General features: G+C 38.7%; 1 protein-coding gene across 2 annotated transcripts in view; it reads right to left on the bottom strand.

Annotated features, from left to right (window-relative positions):
- The window catches only part of CTNNA2 (catenin alpha 2), a 505,102-nt gene that overhangs the window by 438,668 nt on the left and 38,436 nt on the right, over positions 1-27,998 (bottom strand). For both annotated transcript variants that reach the window (XM_061365551.1, XM_061365559.1), the window contains exon 2: positions 2,773-2,887. In XM_061365551.1, coding sequence (XP_061221535.1) covers positions 2,773-2,882 — 110 coding nt within the window. In that variant the 5' untranslated portion in view covers positions 2,883-2,887. The remainder of the gene's footprint in view (positions 1-2,772; positions 2,888-27,998) is intronic.

Raw genomic sequence — 27,998 nt, 5'->3', positions numbered from 1 at the left:
TTTTGAAATCCATATTTCTGTGTTACTCCCCAAATTTTCAGCAGATGCACGACCATTTGAGATCCTGTCATTCTTGTGGCTATATATACACTGAGTTCAGAGCCTAAATCCACACACAAATAACGAAGGCTTGATTAGCATTTTCAGAGCCCAAAGCCTTTGTACAACTACTTCTGTTTATTCAAGCATTCTCCAAAATCATACACAGCTTGGAGAACAAGAGGGTAATCTGAATGCTCAAGTGTGAATTCCAAAATTAAACATGGATTTATCTTGGTGGTGTTAGAAATCACAGAACCAGACAAAATCTGGCTGTACAGGATGTCAGCTACTCCAAATTCATGGTCAAAGTCGGGCTGCCTTCAAAGGGAGAGCAGGCTTTTCAGGAAGTTGTACACCGCAGTTTTATTACATTCTGTGGCCATCAAACCTCTCCCTTCTGTCCATTGTCCTATTTTTAATGACTTAAGGAAGAGCTAGATGATCTTAAGGTCCTTTCCAATCCTAACTATTCTATGATTTTATGAACGTCGCATCAAGCAGCTCCTATGAATCTACAGCAGACTTCAGAGTTCAAACTGAACAGGGTTTAAATATTTATGTATTAATTTGCTATGATGAACTTCTAAATTAGATGTTCTCTTTAGGAAGAAAAGTACTTTGAAACTTTTTAAGGAGATCCAAATCTTCCATGTGCTATGTGCACATGGTGGAGGTTGTCACAGCACAGGCAGATTGCAATCTAAGCCCAGAGGTAAACGAGATACTATTCTTGTCTTGACCAGACTGTATATGCAATTTTAAGCAGAAAAAAGAAAAGTCTTTAAACTGAATGTTAACTTATCTGGGAAGAACAGAAAGAGCAGCAGAAACCAGAATAACTTCAGCTAAAAATGCAATGGATAAACACAGTCTGAAGGTAGCACATTTGTCGTCACTTGAAGCTTTCACTATTATGTTTGTGCAGCTCACAAAAACATGCTGTAGTCAAACGTACTTCGCTAGATTCAAAATAAAGGAAAGTCACTAAAACTACTTATTTCTCTAATACAAAAAAAACCTAAATTACATGTTCAAAAACCTTTTTGAACTTGTTCATATTATCTATAAACCTACAAAAAAGAAATAAGAATGGAAATATTCATAAGTGTTGAATAAAACAATAGCTCAACATTTCCCTACTCCCTCTTGACTGCACTTTATTTTCTCTAGTCTTCTTGACATACTGCTGAACTAGAAATACATTGCTACTAGTTAAAATACAAATGTAAGGATCTTGGGCACCTTCGTTTCTACCAGTGAAGATATCCAAGTCCTCTAGTTCAACTTGTAATTTCTTTACTTACATTTGTTGAGTTGTGTTATCAAATACAAATCTACCTATACCAAAAGTTAACCCAAGCAAGTTGAGAAACTATTTAAATACAATGATACTTTCACTTTGTGGCAGATATATTCTCTTTTTTGAGGCAAGGTATTGAAAACTAAAGTGAAAGGAAAACAGGAACTTCACTCATAGAAGACTCAATTATTTGCTCTTTTCACAACAGGTCATAGCAGCTTCACTTCATATAGCAACATCAGAAACAGAAGAAGAGAGCTCGTAACCTCATTTTCAGTTGGTATCAAAATGAATTCAGTTCCATACCAACAACAATATCATCAAGATTCATAATGAAACTTGTAGAAAGATAGCTTCATTTTTATCAAAAACAAAGAATAGGTGTAATTTCTGTCAAAAAAGGACACACTATAAGTAGCATGTAAACCACACAGACATCTTTTTTGAGGAATCAAAATATTAATGAACTATATTTTATCTCTCATATTGTGAAAAGAAAAACGTCAAGTTTGTTCTCACATCCAAAAGACCTACATTTCTATCCAGGAGACTACTCCAAGATCCACAACATCCACAAGAACATTGTTAGTATCTGGCAGACTGGCATTTATTTTTTAATATAACAAGCATTCCTAGAAGAAAAATTAATTGTGTATTTTAAATAACAATAAAAATACATAACCAGCTTCCCATTATTAATGGCAACTCAGAAACAGAAAGGCACTAGGCCACGAAGTCAGCAAATTGGGCTAAGTGAGGAAAGTTTGATGTCTACTTATGTGATTGCACAGCTCCTGCCCCTTTGCATGCACACACACCACATGAAATCTGTACAGACACAGGAAACATGATATACAAAGGTATTCTCCAACCATAAATTGGTATACTTGGTTAAAAAATGGGTAACACTAACATATACATTATGCACATTAGCTAGCATCACTTTCACATTGCTCATTTTAAACTACTGGACAATTTTATTACCTTCTATTCACAAATTCTACTCACTTGAAAGCTAACTGGTTGAGCATACCCTCCTCACTGACCACAGCATGAAATGAAACAGGTTACAGGTTCTTTAATTTACTTGGTTGGTTTGGCTCGTTTTTAATGTGAACCTGTCTTCCATGATATAACAACAAACCAAGAGCATGTGCTCAGTCAGATCCCTGTCTTAAATTGCCTGTTTCATAGTCTATACTGCTTTTAAAAGACAAACATAAGGTAAACAGTTGTTGCTACTGTATTCCCACTCATACTTTGAGACTATAAATTATTTAGAAGAACTTCTAAACATGTTTGAACAGAGCTTTGCACCAGAGACCACAAACAACAACTGTTCAAGTTTTTATTATCAAAGCTTATTAAGATAATTATATAAAATGAGTAAATATAGCATCTGGTTAAAGGAAGAACAAAAGAAAATGAAGGTACTTGCCTGGGTAACGAGTGGCTCCAATAGCCTCTCTACTGTGAGAGTCCTGATTTCCAAACTCTTGGGGTCCCATTTCAAAATGATAGGTGACGTTGCAGAAGTCATACTCCCTATAACAGACAAAAGCACAAAACATCAGTGAAAGTTATTAGTGTAATATTCAAATACTGCCTATAATTTATTTAGGGAATAGCATATACACTGTTCCCATTCACATATAAAACACTTCTCTCTAATCTTGCTAGCATTCCTCTACCGAAAGCTGGGAACTCCTGAGTGCAACACTGCCATATCCACCAAGTGCTTAAACATTTATATTGAGAAGTTTCTTCTCTCTTACACCCCTTAATAACAGATATCCTATCATGCTGTACACATGCTGTACCGGCTGTCTGTGGTAAGGTTTTGATAGTGGCGGGTGCTGAAAAGCAGGCTCTGTAAGAAGGGAACAGGGCTGCCCCATGCTAGAGACAGCATGGACCCACCACAGGACACAGCTGAGCCCATTGGTGATGCTGGTGACACATCTAGCAAGGCAAAACAGTGCTGGCAGCACAAGGAGTGAGCTAAGGAAAGTGTGAGAAATCATTGCAACCCCAAGGTCAGAGAAGAAGATGCTACACAGATTCCCCTGCAGCCCCTAGAAAACACCATGGTAAAGCAGATATTCCTCTTCAGCTCATAAAGGACAACAGAGCAGATATTACTGCAGGTCATAGAGGACGAAATGCCACAGCAGATGAAAACGTCCCATCCATGGTGAGCAAACACAGGAGAGAACCCACACTTGACCAAGAGAAAAGGGTGAGGAAGAAGTGGTAGAGATGAAGCATCATGAACTGACTGCAGCCCCCATTCTTTAATCTCCCCTTCACCATCCAAGGCAGGAGAAGCAAAGAAGGAGAGGAGTTAGGAGTAAAGCTGAGACTGGGAAAAAAAGCGAGGGTGGGGAAATGTGTTTTAAAGAGACAGAAGTTATTTGGTGACAAGCAATGCTCCATGTAAGTAAAATTGTCCATGAAAAAAGAGACACAGAAAACTTTGGTAAAAAAAAAAAAAAAAAAACCACCAAAAAAACCTCATTTTAAATATTTCCCTTTATTTTAAAATTAAACCAAAAAATTGGAAGTCACATATACCTACAACACCATGAGAACTCTAACAGGGAAAGACAAAGCAATATGATATTGCACATTGCGCGAGGTCCAAATCAAGCCACCCCATATAATAACAGCCCAGAAGTTTAAAATTGCTTTCTCCAGAAAACTGTGTTTAACTGACAAGCTCATTTCAGTAACAAACAAAAAACACCCCCAAAAACCAATGCACAACCCAGTGAACACAGTCAAAAGAAGTTGATCTGTTGCTCCTGGAATAATAATCTACTTCATAAAGCTTAATTCAATAAGGTACATACTCAGTACTTAGCAACATTATCTAGGATATGCAAAATAAGTTCTCCTGCTTTATTCAGAACATCTTGACTAATTGCTGTAACTCACATTTTTTTACCAGGCTAGGAAGTTTATGCAAAAATCCTTCACAGTCTGCAAAAGCTTTTCACTGTGTTACTAGCAGACAACTTAAAATACTTGCCCAAGAAAAGAGGCATAGCAGAACTTCCTAATCAATGTATTTATAATCACATATAAAACCAACCCTCATTCTCCTCGCCTTTGCAAACATTTGGTAGCAGGAGCATCTGATAATATCTAGCGTGTGCCAAAACTGCTATCATTTAGTTTCCACTCTTCAACAAAAAATCTGTAGGCTTCATTTTTGACAATGCTGAAAACACCCATACATGTGATTAAAGAAAACCAACAGACAGGTTCTAGTTGCTGTAAGCATGGTTAATGTGGGAGATATCCTCATTTTTCCAACAGCTTGATCATCTTTCAAAACCTTTGTCATATAAAGATGGTTTCTAGTCCAGCTGGTCTCTGAATTAAAAAAAGTAAGTTTTAAGTAGGCAATTATTCTAGTCAATAATTTATGAGTTATAATGCTTTTAAATGAGTCAACCACAGTTCGATTTTAATAAGCACATTTTTCCTCACTATTAACATTGGCTCTGAAACATACACCTCTTATTATACAAAGATATATTGAAAGCTGTAACATGGTCCAAAACCTACCAAAGCAAACTAATTTCAGTGGCTGGCAGTCACACACATAACACAAAAGATAACCTGGATGATCAGTTGTTTCAATCAGAATACTGCCTCAGTTTCAACTTGTACTAAAAATATCTTTCAAAATCCAGTATGAAAGGGCAAGCAACTCTTTCAACTTTAAAAAGGATGCACACAAGAAAATGCCTTATTAAAACCCTGTGAGAAACTCATTTGCAGGAAACCTACCCCACAGAAACAAGGAAGGAAAAATCAAAAATCAAATTAGTGCATTTCCCTTAACACTTCTCCAGCTGCTGTCACAACAGCAATTTAAAAGACAAAAGACTAAAAAGAAATTACCTGCTCAAGTGTATGCACACAAATAGGTAGACTATTTCTTCCTTGCCATTTCCAGAGATCTCCCAAGACTGAGCAAGTCAACAAGGACTGCTCAGTTGGATAAAGGACATGTTCTTAACCCTGTCTTACAACTATCTGACCAAGTGCTCCCCAGCCACAACTTTAAGTACTTAACTGAAAGAACAAATTGCTTCATAGCTTACACCTGGGTTTGGGTGTGCTTCACAACTTACACCTGTGAGGAAGAAAGGCTGTGTGAGCAGGGGATAATGGCACCACCAATACTTCTCATATAAAGATAAGACTATGATGATAGAAAATAGTAACAGCGATAAGATCTCCTTTCTTATTACCTTCTAGACTAGACAGATATCAACTATTTTCTTAAGTAGCTTAAAATTTGTTGCTTTCCCCTGAAGTTTCCCAATTATTATCATTTTCTTAATGGCAACATACTTAGAAAACAACCCGTTCTTTCTTCAGAATGTGAAACTGGGTTTTCTCATCTGAGTTCCACCCCCTGTAATTTAGAAACATGCAGTGATTGGTTTGGGGGTTAAATCACATTGAATTAAAATTCACATGGTGTTTTTATGATTGCAGAGTTAAGCAAACATTTTTTAGCAGAAAGTTACAGTGAAAATCTGTGTTTTTCACATATATTATTATCAACTGTCAGAGTGTGATTATCAAGTCTGCATTTAAAATCTGATATTACTAAATAAGGAAAGTATGTTAATAGCACTGTAATAATACTGCTAAAGAAGCACTCTCATCATTACAGTCCTAATCCTGACACTAGCTCCACACTTTTGCAATTATATATTTACTTAATTCTATTTTTTAGCTATGTTTTTTTCTCCCTGAGCATGTGCCAAAATATGCCTGTCTTGCTTTAAGCTTTTTGGTTTTCCTAAATACAGCAATACAGAAGTATCTTCACCCAGGCCAGTGTGGTTCAATGTTAACATTTGTTTAGGCAGTCTATTTTCAAAGCCTATCTGTAAAGCAATTAAGTATTTACTTTAGTCAACAAATCATTGGATTCCTATATGAAAGTCAAATTCCATGTTAGTGGAAATCTTTGTTGATACAAAAAGCGCCACAAATCTTACCCCATCATCCTGATCAAACACCTTTCTCACACAGCAGAGCTTCACTTTTAGGAGCCTTCTACAAAACCAACATATTGTGCACATGAAATTACTCATTAGTCCATCACACTACACTGTGTTGTTTTCCTCTGCAACAGATCCACTTTCCCTGCAACTTACACACATGTGCATTCTGATTGCCAAAAACTGCTCACAGGTGACAGTTCATCTCACTTCTATGCTGCAACTTAACTTTACATGAGCAAAGGCAACATTTGCCAAAGCAAACTGATAATTTTAATATAACTATAAAACTTGCCAGCCTAGAACAGGCCTCCAGGTGTTAGTCCAGTTCACATCTGCAATGCAGAACACTGCAGACATGAAAGACATGCTAAACATTTCATACTGAATAAAGTAGAAACCCATTCTACCCAATTCATAGCAGATCTGTAGGATTAATCTGATGACAATACTAGACTGGCAATACTTTACTGCAATGCTTCTACAATATAAGTCTGTACTTCTAATGGTATATTTGCTACCGGAAGGTAAAAATTTAGATTCACTGATAGAATCATAGAATAGTTAGGATTGGAAAGGACCTTAAGATCATCAAGGGACACCTCACACTAAACTATCTCACCCAAGGCTTCATCCAACCTGGCCTTGAACACCAACAGGGACAGAGCATTCACAACCTCCCTGGGCAACCCATTCCAGTGCCTCACTACCCTAACAGGAAAGAATTTCCTCCTTATATCCAATTTAAACTTCCCCTGTTTAAGTTTTAACCCATTACCCCTTGTCCTATCACTACAGTCCCTAATGAAGAGCCCCTCCCCAGCATCCCTATAGGCCCCCTTCAGATACTGGAAAGCTGCTCTGAAGTCTCCACGCAGCCTTCTCTTCTCCAGGCTGAACAGCCCCAACTTTCTCAGGCTGTCTTCATACGGAAGGTGCTCCAGTCCCCTGATCAATCTCATGGCCCTTCTCTGGACTTGTTCCAACAAGAGAAAGAAAGATGTCCAGCAAGGTAGAAAGTAAGCTGAGGGGACGCAAAAGTGCCTCTTCAGTGGCAGCATACACACAGATGACTGTTTCAAGATCACTGAGAAACTGAACAACAGACAGTTTGTGCTTTCTTGGTTTGCATCCTTGTATTGATAACCATGTCAAAACAAACACCTCTCTACACAGACAGATTTATGTGAAAAATTCCTTACAACACAATGTAGAGTTAGATTCTATAGCTCTTGAGAGAGATGTGGAAAAATTCTGACTTCATGCATTTATGTGCTTCACTGGGAGCTAGAAGTCTAAATACATGAATGGTTACGTCTTTAAGTATGCCTACAGAGCATAACAGCATGGCATGAGAGATGCCCAACCTGGCTCTGAATTCCCTCATAGGGCACAGGGTAGGCTGGAGATCAGGACAGACTACCTGGGGCACCAGAAGTACCAGCACTGCACACAGTCCTAGAAACCCACCATCTGGCTGATCTGGCTGGCAGAGAACTCCAGTGATACCTGGAGGTATATATATAGCTGTGATTCTGCTCTTTCCTTATGTAGACATACCTTGAGATCTGACCTGAGCACTGAAAAGTGCCCCTGCAAAAGCCTGATGTTCAAAGGAGCCTGGTTTCCAAGGCTATTCTCAATCCATCTGCCCACTCTCTGCTTCTACTAATAGGAGAATACAAGCAGAAGAATGACTGCATAACTATTGCGAAGAAGGGAAATAAAGGGAAAATGCTGAGGACAGAGACTAACAATGACTAAAAGAGCAATAGAAAAGAGAATACAGAGCATTCCTTTCTACAGATAAAAGCACCTATCATTACTCAATGACAGCCTAGTACAGCCTCCAGCAGATCAGTTGAAACAATCAGTTGATATGGGCAGTTCCCATCACCTTTCTTAAAAAAAAAGGAGAAAGAAGAAAGGAGGGAAAGGAGAAAAAAAATGAAGCAAGATGTTTTGTAGGAATATCTGTCTCCACATGTTTAAACTGAAAGAGCTGATTTAGATCAAACATTAGGCAGTTCTTCCCTGTGAGGGTGCTGAGGCACTGGCACAGGGTGCCCAGAGAAGCTGTGGCTGCCCCATCCCTGGCAGCGTTCAAGGCCAGGTTGGATGCAGCTTGGAGCAACCTGCTCTAATGGAAGGTGTCCCTGCCTGTGGCAGGGGATGTAACTGGGTGAGCTTTAAGTCACTTCCAACTCAAACCATTCCGTGATTCTATGTTTGAACGAGGTTTTGACATACTTGTTGAGTTTGTTTCATATATGACGCTTCTCTCTTCTTTCCTAACACTTTGGCAGGAAAAAAACCAAGCCAAAATAAACCTTTAGGCCTCACTCCCAGGGTTAACCATGCAGAGAATTTTTAATTTGAGGTTTAAGCTGTCAACCCTCTTTTGGATTCACAGCCCTTTCCCATTCTGTGAACCCTCCACCTCCACATTGGGCTCAGATTCTGGTCTGCCCTCAAGAAAACAAAGCTTTTAAATGGAAGCAGCCCATTGGGCAAACTCAAGACTTCTAGCTAATAAAGCACCAAGTAAGGAGGAAAATGGCTTGACAAGGGAAAGATTATCTTGGTAAGGAAGCCAGTGGGAAGGTGACCAGGGAGTGCCCTAACACAGAAAGATATAAAAAGGCAATTGCTGAGTCATTCACACTTTTCAGTCACATTAACCAGCTCAGTCTTGGAGACAACTGCCTACACCAAGACCTGACTGAGCCAGGAGAGCAAATTGCCTTCAGAAATCAAAGAGGACACATGAAGAACTCACAGGGAACATGCAAACTGCAGTGCAAGCGGAAGTGTAAGAGAAAGGCTCCACCTACACCCACCTCCTTGACCTGCTGCTGCTTCTGCTTTAAATAAGAAGAGTCATAATACATTTCAAAGTTATGTGCAAAGTTTGTGTATTTAATGTTCAAATTGCTTTATATATGTCATGATTTAAGCCCAGCCATAAATCAGAACCAAGCAGTCTCTCTCTCATTCCCCCAGAGGGATGGGAAAGAGAATCAAAAGAATGTAGCTCCCATGGGCTGAGATAAGAACAGTCCAGTAACTAAGGTATTCAGGTACACTGCTGCTACCACCAATAATAATAATGATAAGGGAAATAACAAGGGAAGAGAATACAACTGCTCACCACCTGCCAACAGATACCCAGCCCAACCAAGCAGTGAACTAGCCCTACTGGGTAACTGCCCCCAGTTTACATCCTGGGCATGATGTGCTGTGGTATGGAACACGTCTTTGGTCAGTTTGGGTCAGGTGTCCTGTCTCTGCTTCCTCCCGGCCTCCCCGCCTCCCTGGCAGAGCATGAGACTCAGAAAGTCCTTGGTCAGACTAAACATTAGTAAGCAGCAACTGAAAACATCAGTGTTATCAGCTCTGTTCCCAGGCTGAAAGTCAAAAACACAGCACTGCACCAGCTACTAAGAGAAAAATGACTGCTACTGCTGAACCCAGGACAATATAGCATATATTATTGGCTTTCTAACCCAATATGGCTTAGAAATATTCTAGTTTAAAGGCTCACACATCTACAGCTATCGACTGACTGTACCTGTTTGGGATCTCACATCAACATTGCATGAGGCAGCCCCAAGAAACATAATACCACGATGTGGCAGGAGTTCTACAAACCTACATCCCCTTTAGTGCAGCAAACCTTTGAGCTTCATCCAGTCCCCAGTAGGCCCTTTCTAAACCTCAGAAAGAGATTGCAACAAACCTGACTTTGAATCTGAGGACAGTGGGACAAGAATCTGAACTATGAATTCAACTCTCAGGTTCACCACATAGAAGAGCCTCAGTCTATAAGCATGTTAGATACAATACCGAATTCTTAAAACACCTAAAAATCTAATGGTTGGTTCTCCATAAATAAGTTGGTGATATGGGGAGGACTATCCCTAGGAAGGGTGAAAATAGAGAGATGTAGTGATGGAACAAGGGGTAATGGGTTTAAACCGGAACAGGCTAAGTTCAGGTTTGATATAAGGAAGAAGCTCTTTACTTTGAGTGTGGTGAGGCACTGGCACAGGTTTCCCAAAGAAGTGGTAAATGCTTCATCCCTGGCAGAGCTCAAGCCCAGGCTGGACAGAGCCTTGGGCAACTTGGTCTAGGATGAGGCATCCCTGCCCATGGCAGGGTGTTGGAACTTCATGATCTCAAGGTCCTTCTAACCCAAACCATTCTATGATTCCATATGTTTGCCCTAATATATATTAGAACTGTTTGATGTGAAACAGTTCTACTGTTTTACTCCAAGATCTTTAAGCAATTAAAGTGTTTGAAAACTGTTTTAAACAGCCATACATAAAATATATTCAAATAATTTATTTTGCGTTACTCATAAGAAGATGCCTTTTTCCACTGAAGAACTTTTGCAGCCAAAGTAGGAGACTTTCCTAAAATGTTCAGTAAAACAATTTTTAAGGAATCTATCCCACAAGGGAGCCCAAGCCCCAGCAAAAGATTGCCAAGTCACTTCTGTGCAACCAAATACTTTTCCACAAACTGCTCTGTATTCACACAGCTCTAATAAAAGTCTTCTCACAGAGTTCTGGATGTGATCAAAGCCTCTGAGCTCACTGCTGCTGGGATGCTGGTTCATGCAGGGTCACGCTGCAAGCCCAGGAAAACCATATTATTTTAAATCAGGTCCTTGGTGCAGATCCTTTGCTCTGCATTCTCCCTCCATCGTATTTCTCTCCAAATGGCAGCAAATTTCAGCATACAGCAAAGCAATACACGTATGAGACGTTTATTTGACTGTAGCTATGACCCGTTTATATAAATGACACTCCTCTTTTAGTAATAAACCCATAACTTTTAAACACATTTTTCAAGTTCTGTTTCTTCTCATGAAAATATTAATCTCGCATCTTGCAGGGGACAAGGCGGGGGGGGAAGTGGAAATAAACTTTTGGTCTCTAAATCTATTTAACCTCTTGTTATTCATTGTACTAACTGACATTATTTAAACCTTACCTTTTACAAGAACAGAGAAGTATTAAGCATCTTCAGTTTAAGCAAACGCACCTTTGCTTCCCTTACAACACAGAATTCGCAGCTCAAATTCCAACAGTTTTTCAAAGCAAAGTTCCTGACCTTGGCTCTAACCAGGACTTGGCACACTTCTGTTTCTGCATGCAGGGGTCATCCTTTCACTAAAAATACCCCATTTACAATTCCTCCTACTTAGAAATTCTGATTAACCTTACTTCTGTATTTCCCTGCAGCTTTTCTCAAGTTCTTTGAAAGACAACTCTTTATTCCCCAAGATCAACCATTGCTACCTGCAGATGAAACAATTTACATGTTTTCCTATGGAGAGTCAAAGCTTCAGGGGGTTTTGTGCTGTGTTTTCCTTTGGTTCCGTTTTATGAAGACTATTTCCCTGCTAGTTTCATTACAGTACCAATGCTGCTACTATCACCTCTAAGCATTTTCCTCCGTCATTAAGTTTTAAATTATCTAACTCTTAATTCTTCTAATGAAGAGGGTTTTGTTCTTGTTTCTACAAATGCGACACTATTTTCCTGCATTGAACAAAGTCTTTTAGTTATCTGAACTACAGATACAACCAGCCCAAAGCTTGTACAATTTCACTGTGACATACTAGATGACAACAGCTACCCTTGCCCTTGTAAAGTCCACAGGCTTCCACACTATGGAGGAGCTGTTCCGTTTTCCAGTTCCATAATTAACACAATAAACAGAACTGTTTTCAAACAAAGCCCCGTGGGAGCACAGTTGACATTTTCCCTAGCAATTAATATGAAGGGCCATTAATAACCTTACTGAACATTCCCACTAGCTTCTGGAAGCACACATTGTCTTGTTGCTGGTATCTGCATTTGTCAATCTGTTCATCTATTGCCTCTGAGAAATTCCTATAAATCTTAGCAAAATATTGTCATTTAACCTTGTGCTCATGAAATTTGCTTTCTTTAAACATGTTAAAGAAAGTTGCTCTGTCCTTAGTAAACCCATTCAGAACAGGAGTCTTACTCTGATAGAAGCTACATGTACCATTCCATAATTATTTACCACTGTTCCACTAACCCCCCCAAAAGACAGAGTAAAAGCCTGTAATGATGGAAATGCATTTTAAGAGTAAAAACTAAGTTGCTTAATTCTGATTCAGCTCTTACTACTGAAACTTTTCCTGATGTTATTCTTATGCCGATGAATGTTTTAAATAAAGCAAAACACATAAATAGCCTTCCGGCATGTGAAGGGGGCCTACAAGGATGCTGGAGAGGGACTCTTCCTCGGGGACTGTAGCAACAGGACACGGGGTGTCGAGTTCAAACTTAAATAGGGGAGATTTAGGTTACATATAAGCAAGAAACTCTTCCCTGTGAGGGTGCTGAGGCGCTGGCACAGGGTGCCCAGAGAAGCTGTGGCTGCCCCATCCCTGGCAGTGTTCAAGGCCAGGCTGGACACAGGGGCTTGGAGTAACCTTCTCTAGTGGAAGGTCTCCCTGCCCATGTCAGCAGGTTGGAACTGGATGAGCATCAAAGTCCCTTCCAACACAAAGCAGTCTGGGATTCTATGATCCATGATGCTAGCCAAAAACTTCAGTCCTTATTAGTTGTGTGTTTGCAGGATTTGAAAACTTACTTTCATAAGTATGGAAACACTTGGAAATACATGAAATGTGCATAAGAAACAGATCACCATTATATTCTCAAATGAATTAACTTAATTAGAGATAATAAAGGTCTGTATTTCCCATTTGGAGCAGTCCGTTGCTCAAAAAGAAGAAATGCAGACAATCAGAGAACACATACAATTCCTAATGAAAAAGGTAACATCCAAAACCAGAACAATGCAGATGACACGCTTAATGAAAATAACTTAAACTAAAAAATACCTTTTGTCCTAAAACCTACACACAACTTTGGAGGAATGAAATTTCCCTTTAGAAAGATCAGACGTCCTAACCCCTGTTATCTGTCTTTATCTTATTTTAGATTTGGACTGGTAGGATTTTTCCTTATTTTTCCTTAATATATAGAATACTGCAGGCATAGCAGAAAAATAGGAAAAAAATGTTGTGCTTTTTCTTAAAATTTGTAGACAAAATGATCCCAGAGTAAGGCTAACAAGTCAACATTAACCTGTCATGAAAGGGAAAAGCAGACACTTGAATCTGTTGACAAAGTGTTACACAGCAGTAACAAAATTACTGTTTCTATCATAGATTTATAGATTCTCAATTAAAAGAACTTCAGAGATCATAGAAATAAAAAGCTTCTCATAACAGACTCCTCATTCCAGTGTAAGGTACAGTAAAATCCAGTGTGTGAAAGCTAAAATTAAACAAGTTGCTAACAGAAATAAACAGCTTTTTTGAAATCGGAAAAATACTTATGGGGAACAATCCACAAGGCCCTGAGATGGATTTTCTTCCCTTGCTTATTTGAAATCCAGAACTTCACTGCCTCAGAGGTAAAGGATTACTTTAAATAGGACTGGCTTCATTAAAAGATACAGTGCATTTTATCCAGGTGATTACACTAATCACATCTCTTCCTTCCAGCACACCATTTCTAACAGCGTATGAAAACACATTGCTTCGAGTTCAGTAGAGGGAATGCTTGGTTCAATCAAAATATAAACCTATCACTGCATTGCACCTGGAGAACTTGCTACTTAAGCATGCTTAACAAGACATGAAAAAACCCTCAACAAAACAAAAGCAAAGGGATCTGGCTTCATTTCAGACAATTCTGCACAGCCATGTGAACACACTGCAGGTCATTTTACGGTACCCAACAAATACCCGTGTTTCCAGAGAAGCCAATTCACACGCTCCAGCAAGAACTAAATTCAGCTTTGATCAAACTGAGTTCCAGAACCCTTGAACTCCAGCAGTGAACACTATATATACAACAGTACTTTCCATTAAGATAAGAAGCATATAGATTTAAGAGCTCCTGCTAATTACAACTGTGCCAGAGCAGGTCAGACAGGCCAGCGACATCCAGAGGTTTATGCTCCGTGGCAACATAATTCATATGTCTGGAAAGCAACGGGAACTGACTAGTATTATCCATTATTTGTTTGAACCTAGCCATCAAATAAGGAAAATTATTTTATGTGATGAATAAACACGTTGGGGTTGCTTTTTTAATGCTTCTCCAGCTTTAGCTAAACGGATTACTTACAGAAGCAGGAGGTGGAAAGATAATCTAGTGACAGCTGATATTTACATTATACATATGCAGCAGTAGCATAAAAAGTTAGCATCATTGTGTATATCATTGTATATAATTTCCTAACTATGCTACCATTTCAAAATTTCTTACTTTGTATCTTACCAGGAAAAAAGTCAGTTTTCAGGAGAGCCAATTTGTTTTCTTTGACTTATATTCATATCTTTAATAATTCCTGTGTATGCTGTCCACCATCACAATGATGCATGAATGTTCTTGAGTTTTACTGAGGTCCTCATAGTAGAATTAAAGAAAAAGAAGGTAATCAAATAATAGAATCATAGAGTCATAGAATAGCTAGGGTTGGAAAGGACCTTAAGATCACCAAGTTCCAACCCCCCTGCCATGGGCAGGGACACCTCACACTAAACCATAACACCCAACGCCTCGTCCAACCTGGTCTTGAATAGCAAGTGTCGTCATTGTTTCTCCTCATTGCATAGGCATGGAAAGTATCCAGTATCACCATGTGTCCCTGGTCATGGTACGCTGAACCTTTAAGCCTAAGCAGTTCTTTGTTTTTAATATAGCATTCAAATATTTACTCAATAGGTGATTCTCCTGCTCTCACTAATCCATAGCACCCTATCACTGGTTTTGCTGCCATGGGCAAAGCACTCTAACCTTGCCCTTTGTGGCTATTTTGTTGCTGTTCAGATGGTTTTTACTACATGCTTACATCATTCTCTTGAAATTCCTTATTCATCTTCACATAATTCGACTATGCCATACAATTTGGGTTTTAATAATTCTTATCACTGCAGCTCCAGTGTCTAATGTCTAAAAGCAAACTAGGTGTGGTGGCTTCCAGTCTACTCAGCAACTCTACTAATGCTCTAGCTTGGAACATGATACCTAATGTATTCTCATCATATTTTTTTTTGCTTTCTGTGCAGTACTCATAACTGAACATGTTTTTCCCCAGGTCATCCATGAAGGAACCAATCACCCCAAGGACAAATGACAATCCACTACAATAATTTCTCTATTTATGCATCTTATGACTTATTCATTCCTTTCTGCCTGAAATGTAATTGTGTTGTCTTCTTAGCATTAATTCGGAGCCCAAACCAAAGTTACCTGTGACACCCACAGAACACAAATGGCCCTTCAAGAGTATTTTGCTTTTCAAAAGCCCAAAAATCATATTTAAAAACACATAATTATTTCCTCAGACTTGTGTTATTAACCAATATCTGAAATATGGAAAACAGAACTAAAACCATACAGGCAGTTTTCTAGTTTCTGTCATTCAATTGTCATACACACACTCTCTACACTAGCTATGGTAAGTCCATTGTCATGCACATAGACATTTCTCTCCACTAGCTAGAACTTCTACAGTCACAGTTCCAGAAATCTTTTTAATATTAGCTCCTGATACCCATGGTACAACCACGAGCGAAGACAAAACAGTTGCGATAAAATCAGCAGCCAGTCTAGAGTGCAATTGTTAACAGATCAAGAGAATTTATCAGCTTCATCACTGAAACACTAGGCCCCGCATCAAGCACTACTTTGAGACAGATCTACTTGTACCTTTTCTTTCAATTAAGCAAACCAAAAATACTACAGGTGTTTTGAATTGATAAAACCAGATTTTATTAGAAAAGAGCTTGGCCAAAATAATAAAGAAAATTCAGAAATACATAATCAAAATGAGAGGGATTTCTGGATAATCGTATTTCCCTTTCACAGTGTCCTTTTGGGGTAAATCTTTTCCTTTAATCTTGCTCTTAGGTCTAGTATTTTGTGGAGGCTTGTTGGGTAGCAACCAACATATTTTACTATGTCTTCGATGGCCTGAGAAAATCTATTTCCAACATTGTTATAACACATCTTCTTGGGTTCTATTCATAACTTCTCTAAGAAAGCATCAGGTTTCTGGTAATGCTACAGATTCCACACTTGCTTCTACATCTCACACTGCCTTCCTGATCCATCAAACTCTTGTAATTCAAACACACTATTGATAGTCCAAGCTTTATTACTTTCCTTCACTTTTAAGTCCTTTCCGCCTTCTCTTATGTTGCTGGCAACAAATTAACTGATCTCAGGACTAAAACCAACATCTACTGAACTGCAAAATGCCAACCAACATAGTCCAATCATTCTATAGATGTTTCTCCCTTTTTGCTTCCTTTCAACTAAACAAGATCCATGGTGCAGAATTGCTCTTCTTCATCTTCTTAAAATGACTATGAAATAAAATAGGTTAAATTTAACCCTGATAAATGCAAAGTGATAAAAACCAGGAAAAAGGACCAGGATCCTTGATTACATACCTAACGTTAAACTCTGAATTGATTATTAATAGCCAGGAGTGCAATCTGTGAATTATAATGGCTTTATGTAAATGCCAGTTTAACACAGAGTAACAGCCATAGATTAAGTGAGGAATTATTCTGAAAGGGAAAGAGAACAAAACAGAAAACACCATTAAAAATCCATATCATGAATACTATTTGGCCATCACTTTCTACACAGAATACTGCAGAACTGAGAAACACAGCAGCAACAAGCATGATCAAGGGCTTCAAGGAACAACCAAGTAGATAAAAAATCTTCATTATGCAGAATAGAAGACTGAGGGGGAATACAATATAGCCAACAAAACCTGATGGATAAGTGAAACAAGCTTTTGCTTTTGTCTTTTGCCATGAGAAAAAAATGCCACATGAAAAACCTACACATTAAGTTATCAGCAAAGAGTTTGGAACCTCTCATGATGGGGTACTAGGATGCTGGAAGTTTATATTAGCTCATAAATTAAATCAATACATTCATGAAAAGGAAAGAAAGAAAAAAACCTGCAAAACAACACAAACCTAACAGATTGACATGAAGCCCCTGAACTGTGCGGTTTCAGAGGCTGGGACAGAAGCCTTTCTCTACACTTTTACCTTCAGGCATAAACTATTCATCTCCTCATTAAAAGGAGTCTAAAGCTGTTGACACTGTGGCCTACTGTCTATTCTGGTATAAAGAGAAAGTCAAATCACTTGGAGACAATCTCCAGGACGATAAGGAAACATCAAGGAAATAAAAGACTGGGCCAACATTTTGGAGTGAGATAAATCTTCTTTCCTCTTCTTGTGTGAGAAAGATAGCAGGGCACATCATGCCAAGCTATGACAGCAGGAATAGCTTTGCCTTGACAAGGCAGGCCAGGAATCCAGCAGATAGTGAGGGTAAACACAGGGATGACAGCTCAAATTTGCCTTTCAAACATGAGCACCATCATTTACTAAAAGAGGCATACGGAGGGAATAATTCAGCTTAGCACACAAGCACTCAAGAAAATGACTTCATATCTACAACATTGCTGGAAGTGAGGAATCTACTGAGAATGTCAGGCACGGAGAATAACTCAAGTGTTGATCTGGTGGTAACACTGTTGTAATGTTTTCAATGCCTTTTACACTAAAAGAAGTCAAGAGTGGCTTATGTTCAGACAACACAAAGAAGTTAAGAGGGAGTGTTCAGATGACACTCTATGGGCTATGAGTGCCAATGGACAGAGAAAACACATCAGAGGCAACATGTATGTAGACCATGTAGATGTATACACAACCGATTTATTAGGCAAAGTGATGACCCTTTTGTCTTGCCTGTAGATGTAATATATGTCTCCTTCTCTCCCTTGTGCCTCACTTTATCAACAAAATATAAAGACCCCTTTTAGTCCACGTGAGGTTGATCAGCTGCTCACTGTCACCTTAGTTTGACAGTACAGTGTCATATTAAATCAAATCTTCACTTTTTTTCCTGATACTTCTTCCCTTCCTTAGTCCAGGCTTTTAAAGGACCTTCAATAGTTCACACATTCTCAATGGAAGCAATTTTACTGCTTTTAATCCAGGATGATCTTGAACAATTACTTAATGGTAAAATAGTAGCTAATGAGAAATTTCTAAAGAAAGTGAGTTCATTTCAAGAAATAAGATTCTATTTAACAGCATTTAATTAGTTGCTCAGATCACAGAAAGGAACTCAAACATTCATACCAGCAATTAATTTTTTTTTAACATAAGGGCAAACTCTTCCGAAACCAGATATTGTTAAGAAAATATCTCCTTTTTGAAACTTTTCTTTCTCTCATTTGTGTGTGCCATGGATGGAGAAGCATCCCAACACAATATCTGAAAATTATATAACAGTATCATTTAATATATTCCTTAATGACATAGCAGGATTGAGTGCATCCTCAGCAAACTTGCAGATGACACCCAGCTGTGTGGTGGAGTTGACGCACCTGAGGGAGGGGATGGGATCCAGATGGACCTGGACAAGCTCAGGAAGTGGGCTCATATGAAACTCATGAAGATTAAGAAGGCCACGTCTAAGGTCAGGGCAACCCCGGGCAAAATAGAGGCTAGGAAGAGAATGGATTGAGAGCAGCACTGAGGTGAAGGACCTGGGGCTTAACGGCAGATGAAATGCCTATCATACAGGGATAAGACAAGGGGGAATGGCTTTAACCTGCCAGAAGGGAGATTGAGATGAGCTCTTAGGCAGAAGTTCTTCCCTGTGAGGGTGCTGAGCCGCTGGCACAGGGTGCCCAGAAAAGCTGTGGCTGTCCCATCCCTGGCAGTGTTCAAGGCCAGGCTAGATGGAGCTTGGAGCAACCTGCTGTAGTGGAACTTGTCTCTGCTAATTGCAGGGGTGTTAAACTAGATGACCTTTAAAGGTCCCTTCCAACCCAAACCATTCTATGTTTCTCTGACAAATCAAGTAATTTGCCTTTTCATTATTAGCAAATGTATTCATTTATTAATAATTAATTTTATAAATTATTAATAATTTATAAAGTATCAATTTATTATTAAAGAAATAATTTGCTAATATCTTATTAGCAATAAATATTCCAGTTAATGTCTTGATAACTCTTGATGTCTTTCATTTGTCATCTACTATAAAGTCAGCGCTGGGCATTGCTTTTCTCCAAATTTTAAATTAGTACCAAATTAACCAAACAAAGTTCTCTTTAATAAACTGTACATTATATGCCATTTTTTGCTACAATTTAACTTTTAAAATCTCCCAATACATATAATACACTGTAATCTAAAAGATATCAAGAAACTACTGTTCTCATTTTTCTAGCACAAAACCACCCTAGCATTCTTAAACACTCACAGTGGGGGAAAAATTAATAATCTCTGGGGTCATATTATGAAGCCCTATCAAATTATCTCTAGCATTCCTGTTGCTATTTTCTTTCATTCTATTACAGTGCTTACAAATTTAATTGCTGGGAAAAAATAGCTTCTGCAATGCCCAGATATCTCACCAACTCTAGCTTTGTCACAAAAAGGACTGCCGTATAAAATGCCAGAAATATTGCAACAAAAGAAATCCATCCATTTCTTTTTATTTATCTCTTTTGTTATATCTCCCTGAAGTTATCTCTAGTGACAGCATCTATGATAATAAAACCTTCCAAGCTCAGTAAAATCAGAAATTTAATGGGGTTTAATCCATTTTGTTCTTTATACTGTACCATTAAAACCACTTCCTCAGCTTCCCCCAGAAGTTCATTGTGAATTTGAAATACTGAACTTTCCATAACTTGGAAAGTTTCAGAATCATAGAATGGTTTGGGTTGGAAAGGACCTTAAGATCACCCAGTTCCAGCCCCCCTGCCATGGGCAGGGATACTTCACACTAAACCATGTTGCCCAAGGCTCTGTCCAACCTGGCCTTGAACACTGACAGGGATGGAACATTTACCACTTCTCTCAGCAACCTGTGTCAGTGCCTCATCACCCTTGCAGTAAACAACTTACTCCTTACATCTAACCTGAACTTCCCCTGCTTCAGTTTGAACCCATTATCTCTTGTCCTACCACTACAGTCCTTGATGAAGAGCCCCTCTCCATCATCCTTGTAGACCACCAGTTGTTTAAGAGCTGGATATGCCTTTGGGAACATCACTACATCCTAAGGAAGCTTTTGGGCAAGGACTGGTAACCACTAATGCAGTTGTGTGGGAAAAAATTAGGCCTACATAATTTCACTACTTAATTGCAAGTAAGCAAAGTAAATTAAAATATTAACAAAAGATAAATTTATGCTATGGAAAGCCTTGAATCAATAATGCTTCACAATAAAAAGCACATTTAGTCAAGTCCATAAATGAATCTAACCTGTGAACACCTGGAAAATTCAGTGTATTCCTGAATGATGCAAAACTATAATCCCAGAAACCAACCATTATCTTGCCTACCTCTAGGTAGAAAAATTTATTTACAGAAACTCAGGTTAGAAATCTGTAACTACATGAGGAATTTAAGGTAGTATTGGTTAAAAAAATCAAATAATGGAAATAAGATTTATGGGCCAGAGGTTTTTGCCACGATTACCACAGGAATACATGTGTGCATTAAATTCAGTTAGACAACTCAACTTATTCTTTTTCCTACCAAAATAATAAGTAACGATTACAAAGAAGAAAAGCTTAACATTTTATTTCTATTGCCACTGAAATTCTACATTCAAAGCCTAAGTTCAAGAAGATCAAATAATGCCATTATTGTTAATATCTCATATTATCACACATCTTGATAGCACTTATTTGGGAAGAGCTGGCATAATTTAGGACATGTCCTAGTCTTGCCTCTCATTTGGACTCAGCTCAGGACAAAAAAAGCATTGCCTCCAAGAGTATTATGGCATAAAGGGAACTGACCTTCAGCATTCGTCATCACTTTTTATCATTATAATGTCACCTTTTGCAATTCCTATACAATTCTCTTCAGATGGGGAGCCACAAACTTATCTCTTTTATTAATAGTTTGGATTCTACATATTTCATTTAGAAACACAGTATTCAACCTGAGAAAAAAAAGCATGAAATCAAAAGATATTATTTTGTGCAATTAATTTTGATCCTGTCATCAGTGAGACAAGTGTCTAAGAGGGTAAAAATGACAATTCCTTAAGTGTTCTCGATGCAATCAACATCCTAATCACTGCTGCTGTGTCTTACTTTCATTCAGACCTATTCATCCATCACCCCTAGCTCCATTCTCTTCAAATGCGTTAAGGGAGTCTGTTTATTACCAGCAAGAAACAGAGGAATAAGAAGTAGCTCAGCTTACCCTGGCCAGATAAAAGCCATATCCTGTAAGGACCTTGCTATTTCTAATTCCATTAAAATAAGCTTAATTAATTTATATGTAACATTTTCAGAATACACTTTGTCCGCAGTTGACCTTGCTCTCTGAAACAACCTTTTACACTGTCTTGTTTGAATCACATAAATTGTCTCCTTTGTCACTTCAATTTCCTATGACTGTGATTTTTCCTTTTCATATCCTGTCCTTATCAGCTGCCTAACTACACATGCATCACCTCATAAATTACCCTCACAAGACCATAGTATAATTTCCTATTGTTGTTGTAAACTATAGTTTAAAATTACAACTAAAAATGTATGGAAATCTACAATTATATACTAAGTATTTAATTTATCTTCTTGTGACACAATATATTTTCATGGCTGAAGGATTGTTGCTGGTTTAGGAATGATTTCCTCTATTTATTCTTATTCTCCCCCAAATATAAAATAAAGAAAAAACTAGGTGTTCTTCAAAATAGCCTAGGAAATTCAAGTAATTCCTTCTAGGCAGAAGAAAAAGAAAAGCATGTATAATAGCTCTACCTGAAATTATAAAGATCAGTTTGACAAGCAACTCTTAATTTCTGCATTCACCACAGAAGAACACCACATATGGTTAAGTTTTATTAGGAACACAAAACCCTACAAAGCCAATCTTCTAATATAATAAGATAATTCCACATTTGTGTGCCTTTCATTGTTCGACAACGGGGAACACTAACTTATTTAGCAAGCATTTATATACTAACTCCTTCTCCTCAAACGTGGCAATTACTGAAGTGTTTAAACACAAAATTACACATAACAGCTTTAAAATTACATATGAATCTTTGCACTCAGGATTACATATTTGCATTGAGAATCAAATTCCCCATGAGTGCTGGTCAACAAAATGGCAAAGTAATTTAAATTCTAACAATTTAATTTCTAACAGTTTGATGGGGTTTTTGGAGGTTCCACCCACCACCTGCCTTTCCCACTGTCTACTTTCAGCTTTTCAGTGTCTGCTGGTTTTCCAGCCAAAGCCAACAGAGGCACAGGCCATTTTTAATCTCACCTTTTACACGGACCTCCTTCATTCGGACTTGCCAAGCCACCCAATTCCAGCTGATATGGGATTTGTTACACAGGATTTCTTCATGTAGTACACAAAAAGCTTAATGCTCCACATTGCTGATCCAACAGAACATTGTACTGTCAAACTGTAGCAAACCCTGAATCCAAGAAATCCGAATCATGGCTCCTGTTTACAAGCATCTGATGAGTTCTCCCCGCATTTGCCTATAAGTTACCATTTTCTTTATGCACTGTTAGGCTTGAGTGGTTAATTAGATTTTCCCGTATGCCAGCATGTACATAAATTCCAATTATTAGCAGTGAGAGCTCATCAGTTTACGCAAATTATCTTTAAATCCAGTATTTGCATATTTTCCAGCCTTCATAGCCTCCTCTAGACAACTGCATAGATGTTTTGGAGGACTTTGCTTGTACTTTGAAGAGATATATACTTCCTGATATTTAACCAAGTATTTAATTGTCATCACTTGGATCTCCAAGGTCTTCATTCCTTCAGCTGAAAAACTACGATTTCTCCTAGGCATGTATTAGTAATAGAAAGGCACAAAATGCTGTTTCACATATAACATTTCTGCTCAGTGCAATGCTAAACGTCATGAACTGAGAACGCTGCAAGGAATTTCTAGGTAAGGTGAATGGCAATTCTAATTTCACTAAAACAAAGACATAGCATTCTTCCACCTCAAATCACTGAAATCTCCATTTATTAAACTCTTTCTTTTATTCTTCCCTTGTGGTGTAAAACAGAAGAAGAAAAAGCTATTTCCAAAAAGAATCAGGTTGAAGGACAGAGAAAGAGAAGGAGGAAACCAACCTTTTAAGGCTCCAGGGAGACTTACTGCACACTTCCAATACCTAATGGGACTATGAGAAAACTGGGGGGGAACTTTGGACAACGGCCTGTTCGACAGGGCTTGGAGAAAGCTGCTCTAGTAGAAGGTGTCCCTGCCCATGGCAGGGAGGTTGGAATTGGATGAGCTTTAAGGTCCTTTCCAAAACAAACCATTCTATAATTCTTTTGTTCCTTTGTCTAAATGGTAGCACATTCTAAATACAGAGAGTTATGTCATGGTTTTCATTTCAGTCCAAGCAGAACAAGGTCTATGCCTGGTACCAAAACAGTTTAGAGACATTAGCACGTGACTACATGGTCATACCACAAGACTAAGTTTCACCTTGTTGGATGAATATGTTTGCCCAAGCACAATCCCAAGTTATGGCAATTTTTACACTTTCAGACCAAAAGTGTATCACCATTTCCCATCTAGAAAAAGAGCAATGCCATCTGCCAGCTGAGTGATTGCATCTTACTCCTTGAACCTCAACTTGAAATATCTCCTGGTTCACTGTCACAATGTGGAATAATCGATGTGAAAGAGCACAGAAAAACAGGACCTACAAAGGGTATTTGAAAATGTCACACTTCAGACAGACATATTACCTGAACAGCTTCTTCTTTATTAAGAAAATAAGGAATTATATCTGATTAATGACTCCACCAGCCATGGTGGAGTCCTCTGAGCACAAAACACACACTTGCCTTCCTACTGGTGCTATAGCTTGATATTGTAGGTAGCTGCTTCTTTATAACCTTTGTGTTGACTCCATGGGTAATTTAGGTAATTTTACATGATAAAATGCTCAAAAGCAGATTATAATTAAAATACAGAGTGAGGTTCTCTAAAGACTATTTACTCTAGAAAGTAAAATGAGAAAGGAAAAGTAGTTAAAATATGCCAGCAACACAAGAAAAACTAAATGAAAAGCTAAGTTCCCACTGACAGCCAGATTATGATTTTTGAGATTCTTCATGAAAGGCCTTAAGAGAGAAAAAAAGCTAAGCTACATAAAATAATAAGCAGAACAAATCAAGGTAAAATATATATCTACATATTTCACTTAAGTCTCTAGTATTATAAACCACTTCAGTTTTGCCTTAGGCTGTGTAACTCCTCCAGAAACTACCGAGTCATTTTCCTGTACTGCAGCAAAATGCATGAATTTTTCCCAACATATCTGCTGGGGGTTTTTGCTCTCCTTTGCTAACCACAGAAACGTAAACCTCAGGTATCAAGGAGACATCCAGGCAAAGGTTCGGATGGATAGAATTTCAGTTATCAGCCATCTATACACATATGCTTAGTCATACCAAAATGTTCTAACGGCATTCACTATGAAGCACAAAAGAAGCAATAATCTGAAAGGACCACACAGAAGACAACCTTGTACCCAAGGAAACAAAAGAGCAAAGTATCCCATTTTTCACACCGGCTTACACATGCAGTTACAAATACTAAAGGAAGTATATGCTAAATGGGCTACTTTCCACTAAAAGAGAAAGGATATGATTTTACAAGCCCAATATTATGTTTCCATTCATAAAATCTGGGAACAGGGCCAGGCCTGACTGCATACATTCAATTTGACCTTTCAGGAGCATTAATTTCACTGCAGAACCTTCACACTAATCCATAACTGTGAATTATACCACTATCGCCAGTCACAGGTATCACTTCCCAGTGAAGCAGTAGTTATTTATAAAATCCTTCTAGGACCATCACTTGTAAAGTATCCATCCTACAGATTACACCAGTGAGCCTGGTTCTCTAAAGAAAGGCACAGTTCTGACAGTTCTAGATGGTAGTGATGCAATTCACTAAACTGTGTTGATTAACACAGAAACTTGCAATAATGCTAGGGATGGCATACAAGAAAATAACTCTACTTCCCTATGACTGTTCAGTTCAGTGGTGCCCAAACTTTTCAGCCATGAAGACTATTAGCTTACCCTATTAACAGGAGTGGCTGCAAGTAGAGCGAGATCAAGCCAACTTCCTCATATATTGAAGTAATTGTAGATAGAATTAAAATAAAACGCAATTACCAGTAGAGCATGCAAATCTACAGTGCCCACAGAGATGCATCCAAGACTGGGATCCCTTCAACAAACCAAGCTGATCCAAGCACCACCCAACCCGGCCTTGAACACTGCCAGGGATGGGGCAGCCACAGCTTCTCTGGGCACCCTGTGCCAGCGCCTCAGCACCCTCACAGGGAAGAGCTTCTGCCTAAGAGCTCATCTCAGTCTCCCCTCGAGCAGGTTCAAGCCATTCCCCTTGGCCTGTCCCTACAGGCCCTTGTCCCAAGCCCCTCTCCAGCTTTCCTGCAGCCCCTTTAGGCACTGGAGCTGCTCTAAGGTCTCCCCTTCAGGAGCCTTCTCTTCTCCAGACTGACCCAGCCCAGCTCTCTCAGCCTGGCTCCAGAGCAGAGCTGCTCCAGCCCTCACAGCATCTCCATGGCCTCCTCTGGACTCGCTCCAACAGCTCCACATCCCTCTTGTGCTGCTGCCCCAGAGCTGGATCAGGGCTGCAGGGGGGTCTCCCCAGATTGCAGCAGAGGGGGAGAATCCCCTCCCTCGACCTGGTACTCACGCACTGGGGGTGCAGCTTGGGGCTGTAAGCACACACTGCCAGGTCATGGGGAGCTGCTTGTCAACCAGCACCCTCAAGTCCTCCTCCTCAGGGCTGCTCTCAGTTCCTTTATACCTAAAATGTGCTTGCATTTGGGACTGCCCTAACCCCCAATCAGGACCTTACACTTGCTAAGCTTCACAAGGTTCACACACACCCACCTCTCAAGCCTTCCACCTTTTGAATAAATAACCAAATTAACGGCAGTAACCAAAAAAAATAAGTATACATTTATTAATCTTGTGAGCCATGACTCATTCAAACCTTGGCAAATTAGATTTACAAAATCTGACCCCTTGCATAGTGTACGAACTTCACAGACAAACCAGCCTTTAATTGCCTTTTATTTCTCCCTATACTTTTTATCAATACCCTAATTACAAACCTGAGACTCAAGTCTCAAATAACACCTCATCATTCTTAAGATCATTTGAAACATCTTTTGTTTCCTTTTTATGCTATACTTACTGGTACTGTAGGAAATCTACCACATTTAAGTTATAATTATGACCCTGAGTGCTGCAGATTAAGATAGCATTCATCAGTTACTTGGCAATTCTGAGTGTGTCAGACACAAAGGGATCTTAGAAGTCTGGGGATTCTTTTCTCCCCTTACAGACTCATATGGGCTCAAACTTGCTTTATTGAAACCATTAGTAATTTTCCCTCTTGCTTCAATGGCGAAAAGATTTGACTTCCTATTATGTACAACTGATGATGACTACATGGTGAATAAAGCATCTAAAATTGTCATGAGTGATTTAACCCTTAGTCTTTTTGAAGGCCATTATTGCTTTTCTGTCTTTCTGATTCCCTTTCTGCTGTTACACACATCTCATTGCTTTATTAATAACCTTTGGAGAACATTCCTTAATTTGGTTTATCAAATGACTTGTCCCAAATCTATCTTCTCTTAGTAGCTCTCAAACACTTTTCTAAAGCCCCCTATTCCCATTAACACAGTATTTCAAAGACATGCTACTTCCTGTTGTCAGTTTCTGATTATAATAACTGCATTTTGTTTGTTTTAATTTCAAGTACACATTAAACATCATACATTTAAGTGTTTGAAAACAGTTATTCTGTACATACGAAAAAACAAAGAAATGGGAAAGCAGATTCTATTCATTCTTGTCCCCTTTTATAATGTTATTGCACTTAACAAAACTGAATTGTGAATTCCACACAAAACCTTCACAATAATAGGAACTTTCTTCCCAATATCACACGTTTTAGAACCAGTGACACAGCATAATGGCTGTTAAATCATAGTGTCAGATGTTTGTTTACCAACTTTGGTCTGATTCAGAGAAAGAAAACAATCTCTATACAAAGAAATAAGCATTACTGAGGATACTTGACCTAGATGCATTCAGTTCTAAAGGTCAGGGAAGCAAAAGCTGTGCTACAGAGCTTGAGGGGAGACCTGGACCTCGAAGCCCACTCCTTGTGTTGAGTCAAGACCAACTTTATTCTTCCTAGCTTTGGAGAGGCAAATATAAAACCACCAGCTATAAAGCCAGTTCCTAATGTGGCCTGTTTATTCCATTTAACCAAATTTTCCTGGAAAATTATCCATTGTACCACTAACACTGAAGTGTACAGTCAATTTGTGAACAGCAGAAAAGGAACAGGACAGTGCTAGGCAACTAGGATTCGGTGATTATTCTGAACACTTCCACTGAAAGGTTTACTTCTATTTCTTGAACTTGCTATGTA

The sequence above is a fragment of the Neopsephotus bourkii genome, unplaced genomic scaffold (genome assembly GCF_033783945.1).
Source record: "Neopsephotus bourkii isolate Nb327-2 ecotype Australia unplaced genomic scaffold, CSIRO-AGI_Nbou_v1 NB_121, whole genome shotgun sequence".
NCBI classification, from domain to species: domain Eukaryota; kingdom Metazoa; phylum Chordata; class Aves; order Psittaciformes; family Psittacidae; genus Neopsephotus; species Neopsephotus bourkii.
Note: the sequence above shows the minus strand (reverse complement) of the source record. Positions and strands in the feature narration are given on the sequence as shown.